General features: G+C 42.1%; 1 protein-coding gene across 1 annotated transcript in view; it reads left to right on the forward strand.

The window, feature by feature from the left end:
• TRIM27 (tripartite motif containing 27) overlaps nt 1-9,769 on the forward strand; it is a 19,010-nt gene extending 9,241 nt beyond the window's left edge. The window contains exons 4-8 of the mRNA XM_019634756.1: nt 2,137-2,159; nt 3,971-4,086; nt 4,212-4,244; nt 6,119-6,145; nt 8,141-9,769. Of these exons, the coding sequence (XP_019490301.1) occupies nt 2,137-2,159; nt 3,971-4,086; nt 4,212-4,244; nt 6,119-6,145; nt 8,141-8,736 (795 nt within the window). The 3' untranslated portion in view covers nt 8,737-9,769. The remainder of the gene's footprint in view (nt 1-2,136; nt 2,160-3,970; nt 4,087-4,211; nt 4,245-6,118; nt 6,146-8,140) is intronic.
• Nucleotides 9,770-15,569: the final 5,800 nt, after the last annotated feature.

The raw sequence follows: 15,569 nt of genomic DNA on the forward strand, positions 1-15,569 counted from the left end.
TATAGACATGAACAATTAAGTTGCAAAAGAAGCATAAAATTTGACCAGAACTTGTGAAAAAATGTTCTATACTTCTTTTAATAAGAGATACAAATGAAAGCCACATTAAAATACCTTTTCTTACCCATTAGATTAGAAAATTTTCTTAATTCAGTACACTGCTAGCAAAGATGTGGGAGAGACAATCTCATGTGCTGGTGAGAATGCAAATCATTTTGGCAGTATTTAACCGAACTACATATGCAGTTAGACTTTGACCAAGAATCCTTCTAGGAGTTTACCTTGAAGATATACCCAAGTATGAAAAGATGTACAAAAATAGATATGCACAAGGTTACTTGATGTAACATTGTTTGCGATTGCAAAATATTAGAAACAACCCAACTTCCAAACCTAGATTGGCTGAGCCAGTTATTTTGTATGGACACACATGATACAGAGTGGTTTCCAGCTTATGGCCTTAAGTGAAAAAAATCAAAGTGCAAAATATATAGAGCATAGTACTTTTTGTGTAAAAAGAAATAATTGGAAAATACATGTTTCTGGCTTATTTTTTTGCAAAGGAAACACTAGAAGGATACACCAGAAAATATGAGGATGGGGAGAATGGAATGGGAGGGGATAGAAGAATGAGTGACAGAAACTCTCTCCAACCAAGTCACAGACATTTTGAGCACCAAAATAAATAAGAACAGTGATGGATTATAACCCTATTTGAATAATGTAAGAATCTATCAGTCCATACTAATTAATAAGAAAGGAAAATTCTTCTTTCCAGTAGAATGTCGACTAGGTGATATAGAAGGAATTTTGAAGTTAGCAAATAACCAATTGGCAACCATCATAATTCAGACAATAATTGTATCATTTTTGGTTACTTGTTAATTACAAAAGAAAAAAATAGCTATACACTGATCAAAATGTCACCAATAAGGGGCAAGCAAATATTGTGTACCTTTAGAACGACACAACATACAGCAGTTAACGATGGTACAACCTGAATTTAGTCATGAGGGGAATACCTGACAAATCCCCAAATAGAGGGACATTCTATAAATAACTATCCTATATTAAACCAGTGTCAATGTCATGGAAGACAAATCCATGTTAAGGAACTGTTCCAGATTAAAGACACATGTCATGATAACTAAACGGCAATGAACGATCCTGGATTAACTGAATGGGGAGAGGAATAGCTGTAAAGAACATTATTAAGACAGTAGGTTAAATTAGAATATGGGGGCCAGCCAAGTGGCGCTATGGTTAAGAGCTGGCTTGGGACACCAGAGGGCCTCGGTTCGGATCCCATATATGAGGGCCAGTGACACTGCCCTCCACAGCTAAGATGCTGAACAACAGCTCAACCTGGAGCTGGGCTGCCATGAGTCGCCGGCGACGGCGTAGGCTGCAGCCCCTGTGGCAGTGGGTTGCCATGGGCTACCGTGTGTAGCCAGCAGCCAGCGTGAGCGGCCAGCAGCTGCAGTGAGCGGCTGTCCAGAAGCCGGCGACTGATCTGCCTCACCCAGGAAGAGTGCAATGATGGTGTCAACTTGGGCCAGTGAAGCAACATCCTCCACAACTAGACTGAAGAACAAAAGGACAGCAACTTGTCTGTTCCCCTTCCCCCAATTCCCCAGCACTGTTCCCATCCCCCCAATTCCCCAATAAAAATCTTAAAAAAAAAATTAGAATATGGATTAGATAAACATTATATAAATGTCCAATTTCCTGAAGATTGATAACTATACTGTAGTTATATAAGAAAATATATTAAGGAAATACAGAAGTATAAAGGAGCAAAGGGATATAACATAAACAATGATCCCACAATTGGTCCTGAGGATAAATATGGTTATAATAATTTGGTAAATCTGGGGAAAAGTATACAGGAGCTCTTTGTACTGGGAGCTTTTCTGCGTATTTGAAATTATTTCACAATAGAAAATCAAAGGCAGCGAGCTGGACAGCCGTGGCCCGTGGGCGGGGTGCTCGAGGTAGTAAATCAGAAGTCTTGAGGTCCTCGACCAGTGTTGCAGGAGGAGGCCGCCAGCCTGTAGCTGGGTTTTCAACGAACATCTGAAACACAACTGAAGTTAGGAATGACTTCTCACGGTTATCCTTTCTTTTCTCTTACAGGACATTGGAGATACATTGAGCAGGTACAGTTTTCTCTCTCCCCAGGGTTCAATCAAGAATGGGAAGACTGTCTCCCTCATATTTACAAATCCCAAAAGGAGCCCAGAGCCTGAGATGGACAGCTTACCAAATGGACACCATACCCTGCCTGTCCCTGAAGAGTCACTAATGTGCAAAGAAGATAGATGGACCCCCCGCTCTTCTCATTAAAACCAGGAATTACTGATAGATTGTAGGGGTGAGGGGCTGGAGTAGGGGGCTCGTTTGGGAGAGTGCTAGTGGTTTGTGAGGACACTTCCATAGGGAGGATGGGGACTTACAGGGACTTGGGCAAAGTGCAAGGGTATCAATACGGTTGGTTATTGCTTCCTGAGCATTGCAGAATACTTTCTGTTTCATTTTCTCACCCCCATTTCCTGTAATGGGAAAAATAGGGCCTGTGACCAGCTTAATTATGTAATTAGTGACAGCTACCTGGATTCTGGCTCTTATTCTTGTTATTTCTCTTCTGTATCATCAGATGGAAAGTGAGGAAGAAAGCGCTCCCAGGGTGTTGGGACACGACTGAGCAGGGAGAGCTCAGAGTGGGCAAGAAGCCCATTTCTTGGCGAAGTTGTGTCTGTAGGCAGGTGGCGACAGCAAGCCAGAGAGGCCTTTGGGACATAATGTTTAGTGGAGTACCTGTAGGGGTGGAAACTGACTTTGAAGCTGATCAAAATCCTCAGTGGTGAAAACACTCCAGAGGAAAAGCAGCTTGATTATGTGGGAGCACCTGAGGAGATGGGGGAGGGCCTCATGGGTGCAGTAGTTTGTCTCGGAGCGCTGTGTGGATAGAGGCATGTTGAAAGAATTGAGTTTCTCGTGGGCTCCTGGGATCAAGATGAGTTTGTACTTGTAAGGGTCCCAGCCAGATGACCCCAGCAAAAATACTGCCTTATTACTTTTACTCTTTGATGCCAGTTTAATTCTGACCTAACATAGGCACATAGGTCCCTTAGACCCTAGTACTTTGTGACATTAAAGTTTGGGTTTGGCCATATGAGATGGGAAACCCTAAATTTCATTGGCTTAAGGTTTAAACACAATAAAAATCTTGTCACCATATAAGAAATGTACCCAGGGCTGGTATGGTGCCTCCAGTAATCGTCAGACTCTCCGGTTTCTTCCCATTCACTCTTCTGCCATCCCCAAGGTATAGTCCTCAACTTTAGAGTCCACGATAGTTGCTAGAATGCCAAGGAGCAGGGAAGAGGTTTGTTCGTCACATCACATTTCTTTTTAAGCAGACTTCTTAAATTACCACAAAATACTTCATACCTCTCATTGGCCAAAACTGTTGTCACAGGGTCACATCTAGACTAGGCAGCCATGAACCCAGAAAAGTTTGGAAGATGGGAGAAGGGACAGTTGTGGGTAGGCAGCTAGCAGTCAGTCTTTGCCATAGACTCCCTGAGGTGTGGGGCACTGGGTGTTGTCCTGATAGCACTCATCCTCACCATATTCGGGAACCTGAGGATTCTGGGTCATTGCCCACCACCAGTACCAAGCTTTGTTGTAGAATCTCGTGCTTTCTGGCCTTAAGTTCAGTTTAATTCAGTAAACCTTTCTGAGTACATGCCATTTGAAAAGCCATGAGCTATGTGCTTTGCGGGATGAAAACAGTGAGTAAGATACCTCCCCTTTTCTGGTCTAGGAGGAGCATGTGGAAAAGGCCTAGTGATTGCTGTTAAAGACTTGACCTCTGTTAGTCAGTGTCGCTCAGGCCCTGTCCTAGCCCCTGGAAGGTCATGGAGTTGGGGAAGGGACTCACTCTCTTTTTGTTTTTTAAACTTAGGGCTGAAAGAATCAGGATCCCTGAACCTTGGATCACACCTCCAGATCTGCAAGAGAAAATACATATTTTCGCCCAAAAGTGTCTGTTCATGACTGAGAGTCTGAAACAGTTCACAGGTAATGTGAAGAGAGATCTATGTGGGGAAATGGATTTATGCTGTGAATATCTGTATTACCAGACAGGATACATTTTCCAGCCAGAAAGAGGGATGCAAACTGAATATCTTTTTTTCTCTCCTTAGAAAAAATGCAGTCAGATATGGAGAAAATCCAAGGTAAATTTATCTACTTAATGGGCTTTTGATGTTGAAGTTTGCTGGGAAGACGAACATCTGCATTCAAAGGGAGGAAATAAGAAAGGGGGATGTGTACTGGCCAGCCTTCCCTGGTATTTGACACCTTCCTTTTTGCTTTGTTAATGTTTTTGAATTAATAGCGTCTTGTTTCACTTTGAAGTCTTTTAACAAATCACTCAGTTCTCAGAATACATTGATGGAGGAGAAAAATAGGCAATCCAAAAATTAATCCAGAATTAGTGTGATGGTTTTTATTTTTATTTTTTAATTGGAAAAGAGAGTGGACAGAAACTGTCCTAGCTATGTTTCATTTGAGCCAGTGTTTATAGCTATAATCTGCCGAGTTCCTCCTGCTCGTGGGCACAGGTGCCGACCAGTGCAGGAGGTTGTGACAGCACTGAATGAGGCAGAGCCTTGAGGGAAGTGGTTGGTAGCGGGGTCCCAGTCCAGCTCTGCCTTAGTAAGGATTCTGCACCTTACAGGCATAGCTTGGAATATTGTGGGTCTGGGTCCAGACCACCTCAGTAAATTGAATTTTGCAATAAAGCGGGTCACATGGTTGTTTTGGTTTCCCAGTCATATAGAAGCTGTGCTTACACTGTGCTATAGTCTGTTAAGTGTGCAAAAGCGTTATGTCTAAAAAACAATGTACATACCTTAATTTAAAAATACTTGATTGCTAAAAAATGCTAACCATCATCTTGAACCTTCAGCGAGTCATAATCTTTTTGCTGGTGGAGGTCTTGGCTTCAGTTTGTAAAAAACCACAATATCTGCTAAGCGTAATAAAACGATGTATGTCTATAATTTCTTCACCTGTAAAAATCATGAAAGTACTGGTTCTTACCTCACAAAGTTATAAGAATTAAATTAAATTACATGTCATTTCTAAAGTCTTTAGAATGGAGCCTGACTCAATAAATCTTACACTTAACGTTTATTAAATAAAGTGTTCTAGTTATTTAGGAAAACTTTTAAAAATATAAAATTTTTTGCTCATACCTTCAGTTAGGAACTGGCTACATACTAAATGCTAAAATTCCTAGGCAGTCTGGTGGAATCTGAAATCCTTATATGTAGGTAATCCCTTATTTATTGCAAATTACAATTCCCCATAATCTTTGATAATTTCCTGTGTTACTGTATGCTGAATCCCTATTTGCAGTGTATCTTTTCAGATACATACTTTGTGGATATCTACCAACATAGATTCAGGGAGCACTCACATGTGCATAAGCAAAACAAATAGGGAGAAATTCCACTTAATACAGTGGATAATGCCAGAAGCCATTAGTTCAGACATGACCTTCCTTAATCTGGCTCTCATTTACTTCTACTCTTCCCCTGCCACTTAAAAGGCTTACTGTGAACATACCTGCGTAAATGCTTTGTCATCTCTAAAGTGTCTTTTAAGTGAATGGTCTTGTTTGCTCCAGTGTGGTAGTGGGCGTCAGTCAAACCACCCAGCCCCTTGAACAGAGGTGGCTTAGGAAAGCCAAGAGTTGTGTGTGATGTGGACTTAGAACCATATTTCCCCTTGCAGAGCCAGCTTGCACACTGGAGGGTGGAATCCTTGATCTTGGCTTGCTTTGACCCAATAGGCTACCAATGTCAGGCATGTGGTTTTTCTTCTACCCAAAGTTCCCAGTCCCTCTTCCCTTAAAGCTCTTCGCTGGATGATGGAGTCATGTATTATATGAAGAAGACATCAGTGCGTGACTGACAACAGGGGTCCTGGGGTTTCTAATGGAGACCGCTGCTTTATGATGATTCTGACCAAAGATCTCTCAGTTGGACTTTCCTGAAAATACTTATATGACTTCCATAACTTCTTTTCTCTTTTGTTCTTTCAGAATTAAGAGAGGCTCAATTATACTCAGGTAGGTGATAGGCCAAAATCCATACAGGGAAAGGAGTAAGAATCCTTGTGAACCTAACCACTACTGTGAATGATTTTAGAAATTGCCTAATTTTGGATCCTTTAGGTTACATGTGTAAAAATGATAACAACCATTAAAAAAACCCATTGCTTGTTTCTATGTGTTTACAGTATTTTGCCTCCTAAAATGCTTCAGAGCTAAAGCCATGGACCTTTGAAATAGGAAGTCAAGCTCAGATGCTGTGAAGAATTATAGAGCAGAAACTGCAGTTCCCAACAAGTAGAATACTGTTAGTACACTAGTACACTGCCCAGCCTTGAGGCAACATGCGGTTTGGGAAAAGCAACCATCCTTCCAAAAAGACTGACTGAGTTCCACTCATTCTGAGTGCTAGGGAGAGTCTAGGAATCTTGTGTCATCCCATCTCTGTGCCCTGGGACAAGAGTCAAAACTCCCCCCCTTTTTTTTTTTTTAAAGATTTTTATTGGGGAATTGGGAAAAGGGGAACAGACAAGTTGCTGTCTTTTTGTTCTTCAGTCTCATTGTGGAGGACGTTGCTTCACTGGCCCAAGTTGGCACCATCATTGCGCTCTTCCCAGATGAGGCAGATCAGTCGCTGGCTTCTGGACGGCCACTCACGGCGGCTGCTGGCCGCTCACGCTGGCTGCTAGTTACACACGGTAGCCCATGGCAACCCACTGCCACAGGGGCTGCAGCCTACTCCGTCGCCTCAGCTCACGGCATCCCAGCTCCAGGTCGAGCTGTTGTTCAGCATCTTAGCTGTAGAGGGCAGTGTCACTGGCCCTCATACGTGGGATCCCAACCGGGGCCTTCTGGTGTCCCAAGCCAGTTCTAACCATCGCGCCACTCGGCCAGCCCACTCCCCCTCTTCTTGACTATCACCTATACCTAAGGTTCAGAGACACTGGGCAAATCTGTTCCCAGAAATACATCTGAGGTGTGTCCTTTTCATAGTCACATGCCATGTTCTGTTGTGTGGGCTCTTCATGAAGGGAGGGTCTCTACACATAGCAGATCGTTCATTGGTGTTCACCGGCTGTGATCCATATTTAATTCTTTCAACAAGTATTAATTGAATGCCTTGTTTATGTCCTACACTGTCTAACACTGTGCAGGATACTGTAGAGGGAACAAAAGAGCATAAGACACTGACCTTTGGAATTGAGTGTCTGATTGGAGGTGTGAGGTGTATCTATGACATGTGAAAGTGATGGGTGACTGTTGTGGACAGATTGTTGAACCAAGAACTGACCATCTGGGGCTCTTGGTCACTTCTCCCAGTTGCCTGTCATGAACTTATGGGATTCATGTAGCCCACCTGAGCTTTTGTTTGGAGGGATAATGTTTGGGAATCTTCCTCCTGAACAAAATGTGAAGAGAAAACGAGAGAATATATATTAGCGCTTTTAAAGCAGAAAAGACCCACGTGATTACAAAAGGCTGTAATGCCATATACCAGAGCATGTGGTGTGGGCAATACACAGCTTTAGATTTAAGAGAGGGAAAGTGTAAATGGCATGGGCTGGTTAACAACAACTTCTGAGGAAGATGTGGGTCGTGCATTGGGCATTAGAAGATGAACAGGGTTTGGATGTGCTGAATGAAGATCTCATGGAATGGAGGCTATAAAAGAGTGAATTGAAAGGTGGGCAAATTGTTTCAGGTTCCCAGTCCCTTATCCACAATTTCAAGACTGAATTTATTTGGGAAATTCAGTTTATAATGGATATTGTGGCATAAGATGTAAGACAGGGAATGGAGGTAAAAAGTCTCAGTGTTTCTGATATAAAAAAAGGTCACCAGCTAATCCAAGTAGTCATTCTTTTGAATGTTAAATTCAGGACATATTCATAAGATGATTGCAGCCTACAGTGAAGAGCTCTTATACTCTTAGGCAGGTAGGACAAAAGCTGAGTGTTCTGGAGCGGGCTCCCTGCCCTCAGCTGACTCCCCCCTTTCCCTCTGTCTCTGCAGTGGATGTGACTCTGGACCCGGACACGGCCTACCCCAGCCTGATCCTCTCCGATAACCTGCGGCAAGTGCGGTACAGTTACCTCCAGCAGGACCTGCCTGACAACCCTGAGCGGTTCAATCTGTTTCCCTGTGTCTTGGGCTCTCCATGCTTCATCGCTGGGAGACATTATTGGGAGGTAGAGGTGGGAGATAAAGCCAAGTGGACCATAGGTGTCTGCGAAGACTCAGTGTGCAGAAAAGGTGGAGTAACCTCGGCCCCCCAGAATGGATTCTGGGCAGTGTCCTTGTGGTATGGGAAAGAATACTGGGCTCTTACCTCCCCAATGACGGCCCTCCCCCTGCGGACCCCTCTGCAGCGGGTGGGGATTTTCTTGGACTATGATGCTGGCGAGGTCTCCTTCTACAATGTGACAGAGAGGTGTCACACCTTTACTTTCTCTCATGCTACCTTCTGTGGGCCTGTCCGGCCCTACTTCAGTCTGAGTTATTCGGGAGGGAAGAGCGCAGCTCCTCTGATCATCTGCCCCATGAGTGGGATCGATGGGTTTTCTGGCCACGTTGGGAATCATGGTCATTCCATGGAGACCTCCCCTTGAGGTGAACACAGGCCAGAGTGGCTGTTGGCCACAGTTTTACCCCAGGCATAAGGCATCTTGTTGCCTTGCCACTTCCTGTCCATCACTGCTGGATATCCTTACCACTCTCCATGCCCCTGCAGTGGAAGACAGGGCGTCCGTGTTCTCTGTCATCCTCTCCCTTCCTGTGAAAATTGTGAGATGTATGAGAAGCATCAAGATTGTTCAGAAATAAAAACCAGATGTCCACCTGTAGTGTATCACATTTTTTGGTTTTGTACATTTACTGGAAGAAATAAAGAATATGGATAATCTTTGGATTTGGAAGGTCATTCAAGATACTTAACACCTTGGCTCAGCCTGGCTTCCTCTGGTTGAGCCCCACAGTGATCGCAGGTATTTGCTATCATTTCTGTACTAGCGCTCCTTTCTGAGGACCTGAAGTGGAAGAACTACAAGGCCCTGTCAGCATGGCTCCCTTTATCCCAGCTTTTCCTTCTGGGAGTAATTCCTCTATCCCTGGTTCACAATCTGCCGTAGTTGTATTAACTCCACAAAAGAGGCCTGTGTGTGTGTTGATTCGTTAACAATTATTTTACAATAATGGTGGGAAATGGCCCCACCTCTGTTATGATATAATGTTCTAATCAATTTGTTCTTTGCCTATATCTTTTCTGAGGGCTTTGCTCACTTCATTCTAATGAAAAGTGTATCCTGGTGCTGGATGCACACCATCCAGGATAATTTGGACAACACCATCCATTGTTCCTGGATCCCCTCCCAATCACATTTGTGAGTCAATGGTGTCATACACCATCCCTGGAAGGATTCTGGGGCAGTGTTCTAGGGATTCATTGACTTGTCTCTTCTGTCTTCTTTGGGGGATGGAGAGATTGACCTTTCTAATGTGTACCATCAAAGGGCAATTCCACCCCATGACATTGGATCACAAGGCATCCTGGCGTCAGAAGGCTGAGGCAGATCACAGAGCAAGCTCCCAAGTGGGTTCTTGGTTCTACTCTCTTTGGGTGAAAATAAAGTGAGCATGGATGTTGTTTACATTGTTGTTTTCTGGGTCTTGGTAGGATTGGGTTCCTACCAGATATATGGGTATGCTTCTCTGCATGGAAGGCAGAATAGAGACTAGGAGCCTTGGAGTGCTGGTACTTGGGATACCTACCTTTAACAGTAAGTCCCTCTAGTCTTAAGGTTCTGCAACTGGGAAATGGGGTGAAGAGTACTAATCAAAATTGCATTGCACTTTGACTTAATTTAGTCCATTGGGGCAGAGAGGAAGAATTAGGGCCCACAAAGAGGGCATCCTACTTGTAACAGTTCAAGAAAAGTGCCCCTGGGATGGACTTGGCCATGGCAGGAGTGATGGAGCTGTGTCTAGTCTAACTCAAAGGGTCACATGCTGCGACTACTTTGTCCCCAGTGTGTCAAGAACAGCGTCTTCCTGTATTTTTATTAGCAGCAGCTGGGGCAGGGATATGCAACCTTGTTGGAGTCAACAAAGCTACTTCCAGTGTGAATGGGGATGTAGACACAGTGATTCTCACTAAAAATACTGAAAGTCTGAGTGACTGCATACCTTACGAGACCCTTTTTATTTGGTCAGAAGGGTTGTGGTTACTGATGGGGGGGAGGAAGGGAAGGGCATAAGTTATCGTGTTGGTCATCTTCTGGTTCTTTTGATGGGTTCATAGGCATTTAAATGTTTAATTTCTTAAAACCCTGCCATTTTAGATGAATTTAAATGAACCTGTAAATGATTCTAAATTTACGCATCTGCAGAAAGGTAAGCAACATTTGAATTCATTGAATCAGGATTTGGGCCCCTAAGGCAAACATGAGGCCCAGTAGTATTCTTTTGGCCACTCTGGGTTCTTTCCTCAGAACTTCTGAAGGTGTTAATTATGCATTAAACTTCAAAAATTCCCTTCTTTAGTTCTTTTGCTGCCCCAGGAAAATTGTGTCTCCAGCTGCTCTTGTTTTTTCCTAATACTGGCCCTACAGGCAGAGAAGAGCATCTTCCCCAAGAGCAGATGAGACCTAGCAGGGACAAGTTCAGAGTAAAAGGAAACTGAACACCGCCCCTGCCTTGCATGCTGTGAAACTGAGAAGGTGAGAGAATACATGTGATAACTGCCTACCATGTAAAGGCACTATGAAATGGAAGAGCAAAATAGCTGTAATGTGGTAAACAGACATTTGTTAATGCCTTCATTTATCCATGATCCCAGCCAATGAGTGTAGATGCAAAGTACTCATTTCCTCCCAGCAAAATAAAAAACAAAACTCTTAGTGTACCAATGGTGGGTGGGTTGCCTCTTCACAAATGAAAGACTGGTTCTAACTCAAAGATACAGTTAACCAGTGTTGATGCCCCAGCTTAACTTCTGAGGAGAATAGAGAACATGGCTTCTGTTTGTAGAAAAGTTAAAGTCAATTAAAAGAAAAAAATAACATGAAAAGTAGAGAGCAACAAAAGATGATTTGTGCTTGAATGAAACACTGTACTGCTGGAGACAATATGGACTACAGGGGCCTGAGAGGAAGCTGAAATTATACGTCTACATTTATTCGTTAGTGCCCTTTTTCTTGATCCTGAGAGGCCAGTCTCAGTCCTGCAATAAATTTTACTTGTTTATGTATTAAATCACCCCCTGCGCCTCTAACACAGAAATTCCTCCTACGTGAAGCCTGAAGAATAATGAGAAAGCCCAACCAAACTAGTGTAGATTGCTGTGGGGTCATTGGCTTTGCTAGGATGTTAATGAAATAGCTTAGATTTCAAACTGAATGATACAGTAAGTCCTCACAAAGTGGTTGTAGGTAAGAGAAACGGTGTATAAGGAAGCCAGTTTTAACCATAGGTTTAAGACATAAACAAGAGTTAAGTTCCCTATAGCATCTCATCAACATAATGAAATGGCATTATGAGGATCTGCTGTACTTGAATTTGAAGGTAACGCCCAGTTACGTTTCCTTTTTCTGTTCGGAGAGTGTTAAAAAGTAATAATAAATGGAGTTGGAGCTGCCATCCCAGAGGAACTGCCTTGCATGTCTTACGCCTCAAATCTTTGAAATGTTAAAACTGGCAAATAACCTTTGCACTGAGACTAACGCAACCTTGTACCCCAAAGAGCTGTACTGTGCAAAGATAACAAGAAAGCAGCTATGACTACTGGACTGAAAATTAACATTGTTTAGGATTAGCTTTTCCTGCAAGATGGAAATGCCTTTCTTCTATTGATGTAATTGCTCCCCTTCCCTTTCTCATAAATACCTTTTGCCTTTGTCTCCTAATGGGAACATTGTTTGAGCTTCTGCCTGAATCAGTCCTTCCAGAATAGCTCTTCTCTTTGATATCAAAGAAATGCTTGTTGCCTCACTTTGAAAGGTCTTTTATTTTTAGCTTAGTTACAAATTTCTCAGATCTGGTTTGTTGGCTTAATTTTGCATTTGGAGTTTGAAATGTAACCAGGGCATTTGAGAGTAACATTTTGTGGTACACTCCTCTTTTTCTAAGATTCCTCATTCACAGCACATACAGAATTTATCTAGATAATTGTATGGGATATAATTGCCATACCCATTTTGGGGGTTTGTGATACACAGAAGAATGCAATAGAAAAAAGATATTAACTTCTTTTAGTTTAGAGATATTTTTCAACCTACACATTAAAAACTAAAATATATCAAAATATTAACATGCTTTCGGTGACTCCCCCCACCCCCACACCATATTGAACTCTTTGCTATAGAAACCTTTAAACAAACACAAAAATGGAGAAAATATTCAGTGAACCCTCCCTACTGTCTCCCAACTTCAACAATTTCAGTATATGGTCAATACCAATTTGAATGTAGCCTCATCTCAATTTTCACCCCCATCCCTGTTAAAAATAATTTTAGGGGCTTTTCAAAATTTCTCTTGTAGAAGATGTTTCCATTAAAATGTAGAATGACCTCTGGCAAGTCCTCCTATATAATAAATATTGCTAGTAAATAGTAAAAATATTTACGTATTTAGTTATATGAGGTGTGATGAAAAAATACAGTGAATGTTTAAATTAAAAAATATTACAGTATAAGACACATTGCCATTAATTCCCCTCAAAATACTCCCCCCTCGCTGGCTCTTTGAGGAAGAGCCAGAAGTCACACGGTGCCAGATCTGGTGAATAAGGTGGATGAGGACATACCATGATTTTATGTGACAGAAATTGCTATACACCACAAGTGCTGTGTGACACGGAGCATTGTCATAATGGAGGATGATTTACAGCACACTTTAAAACATACCTCTCAACCGTAGCTCACACCCAACTGCCTGTACCAAACAAGTCGATACTTGTCACACACTGTTACAAATGTTGGATGTTCTGCCTCCTGTATTGATGATCCCTGCCTTTCCATTGGATGGCACTCGGCAGCAACATTCACCATATTTTGTGATCACAACGGAAAGGCTCCGTGTCACACATGGCTTCTGGTATGGCAATTTCTGTCAATAAAAACATTATAGTGTGTCCTCATCCACCTAATTCACCAGATTTGGCACCGTGAAACTTCTGGCTCTTCCCCAAAGTCAGAATGACCATGAAAGGTAAATGTTTTGAATCAATTCAGGACATTGAGGCAGCCACACAGCACAACTAAAAACACAAAAGAGGACTTCCAAACTGCTTCAGAGAGTGGCAAGAATGATGGGATAAGTGTGTTCAAAGCGAGGGCGAGTGTTTTGAGGGGGATGAATGGCAATGTCTTTTACAGTAACAATTTTTTAAATTTAAATATTCACCATATTGTTTGATCACACCTCGTATCTCATCTTATTCCAGAAAGAACTTCAAGCCATTTAAAACATAAAGCAAAATTGAGGTAGCAGGAGTTTAGCATGCATAAAGAAAGAAAGAAATAAGGATGGGACAAAAAATGACCAGGAATATAAGTAAATGTATAACATGATACTATTACAAGGACACTAAATGTGTGGCACACTTTGGTTTTTAAAGATTGACATGGGAAAAATTTTAATTTTATAGCTTATAGTTTCTATGACATGGAAATTGAATGATTAAGGGACTTAATGGGATTCTTGTTAGTAAAAGGAATTTATACCTGGGTTCTTGGTAAATAGAAACTATCACAAAGGTTTATCTTTCATATAATGAATTTCAAATCAATAAGGAAAGATGAACACCTCAGTAAACATTTGGTAAGTAATTTATGGAGGAAGAAACAAAAATCCTTTTAACATGAATGTTGAACCTCACTAATAAAGCCATAACAATGCCTTACCATTTTTACCCATTAATCTGTTTTGTTGTTTATAGTATTCTATGTTGATCAGGTTTGGAGCGTCTAAATTGCTTCAATTTCTTTTGGGAAGCAGTTGGACATTATGTATGAATAGCTTTTAAAACTGGATAAACTTTGATGTAGCAATTCCACTTCTGGAAATTTAAGGAAATAATAATGGGCATTTGAAAATATTTATCTAAACAAGGATGTTCTTTAGAATATTGCTCATGAAAATGAAAAATAAGAAATAATCCAGTGTTCAATACCATCGCAATATGGGTTATGTGCAGTACTTTGCAATTAGGGGGAAAACTTTTTTTGGAAGAGGTTACTATTGCCGTGTTGGGAATCACTTATGAAATAACTTCCTTCCAGTAGAACTACAGCTTATGAAAGAAAACATAGTAAATTAACTATTTCTCAGATAAGCAGAAAAGAGACCTAACCTTTACTGAGAGAAAAAGTTAAACCTTTGTGTGTTAATAAATACAAAAATTAGCCCATCGGGACAAAGCCTACTTAAAATTCCCAAATCTATATGTTTCTACTCTGAACTTTAGGGTCCAAAATACAGCAGTTGAAGCAAGTGAGTCCATATATTTATTGAGCTACTACCATGTATGCCAGGCACCGTCCTGGGCAGGCGTGGGGCCTACAGTTTATTTTAGCGCTGCTTACCTGATCCCTAAGGGCTTTCAGTCTAGTTAGAGGAATCATTTCTGATTGTTTAGTTTCAAGTCTCCATTAAAATATGTGACCTCGGACCATCCAGACCCAGCGCTCAGATTACTTAGCGCAAAGATGAGGAACAGCTGGAAAGGCTGGGTAAAGAGATGTGGCACGTTCCCTTTATTCTCGCCCCACCATATCCCCTAAAAACCGTCATTGTTTTCCCAGACCTGGCAATGGATGCCATTAAAGACTTTTAATCTGGGATATTTCAGAATAACCAGGGAGGTCAGGAAGCGAGCCTGTTGCCCCGGAAATTTCTCTGGACCGGGAACAGGTCAGCCCCTCGGGGCAGAACTGGCTTCGTCCCGCCCTCACCTGCGGGAGACGTCTCGTCCTGCACCGACTTTCCCAGGCTGTTTCCCCATGTCACTTGCGAAGCCCAAAAGAAACTTCTCAGATAGCGGTAAGGCCGTTCTGGGGACAAAAGGAACCTAAATAGAGGCGATATAAGAGGGCCATGCCTCAGAATCAGGGTCGTTTTGTTAACTTTTTAATTTTTTCCTTCAATACAAAGAAACCGTAGGACGAGGCTAACGCTCAAAATTTCAGTGAGGATTGGCGGCTGGAAAGCCGACCAAACGACCTAGGCAGATTGATGTTCTTCCTTCCTTCCCGAAATAAGGGAAGTGTTCGCACTGCATTCTTGCGATAGGGATGACAATTGTAAGGCCCACGAGAGACCTGTGTCCAGTTTTATTCATTAACATTTTTCTGCTCTTGCAGTCTTCTTTTTCAATCCACAAGTGGCCTTTTCCTATTCCGGTCCGTTGCCCAGCAACCCTGACATCAACACTTTAACATGCGTCACA

The sequence above is a fragment of the Hipposideros armiger genome, unplaced genomic scaffold, assembly GCF_001890085.2.
Source record: "Hipposideros armiger isolate ML-2016 unplaced genomic scaffold, ASM189008v1 scaffold_1883, whole genome shotgun sequence".
Classification (NCBI taxonomy): Eukaryota; Metazoa; Chordata; class Mammalia; order Chiroptera; family Hipposideridae; genus Hipposideros; species Hipposideros armiger.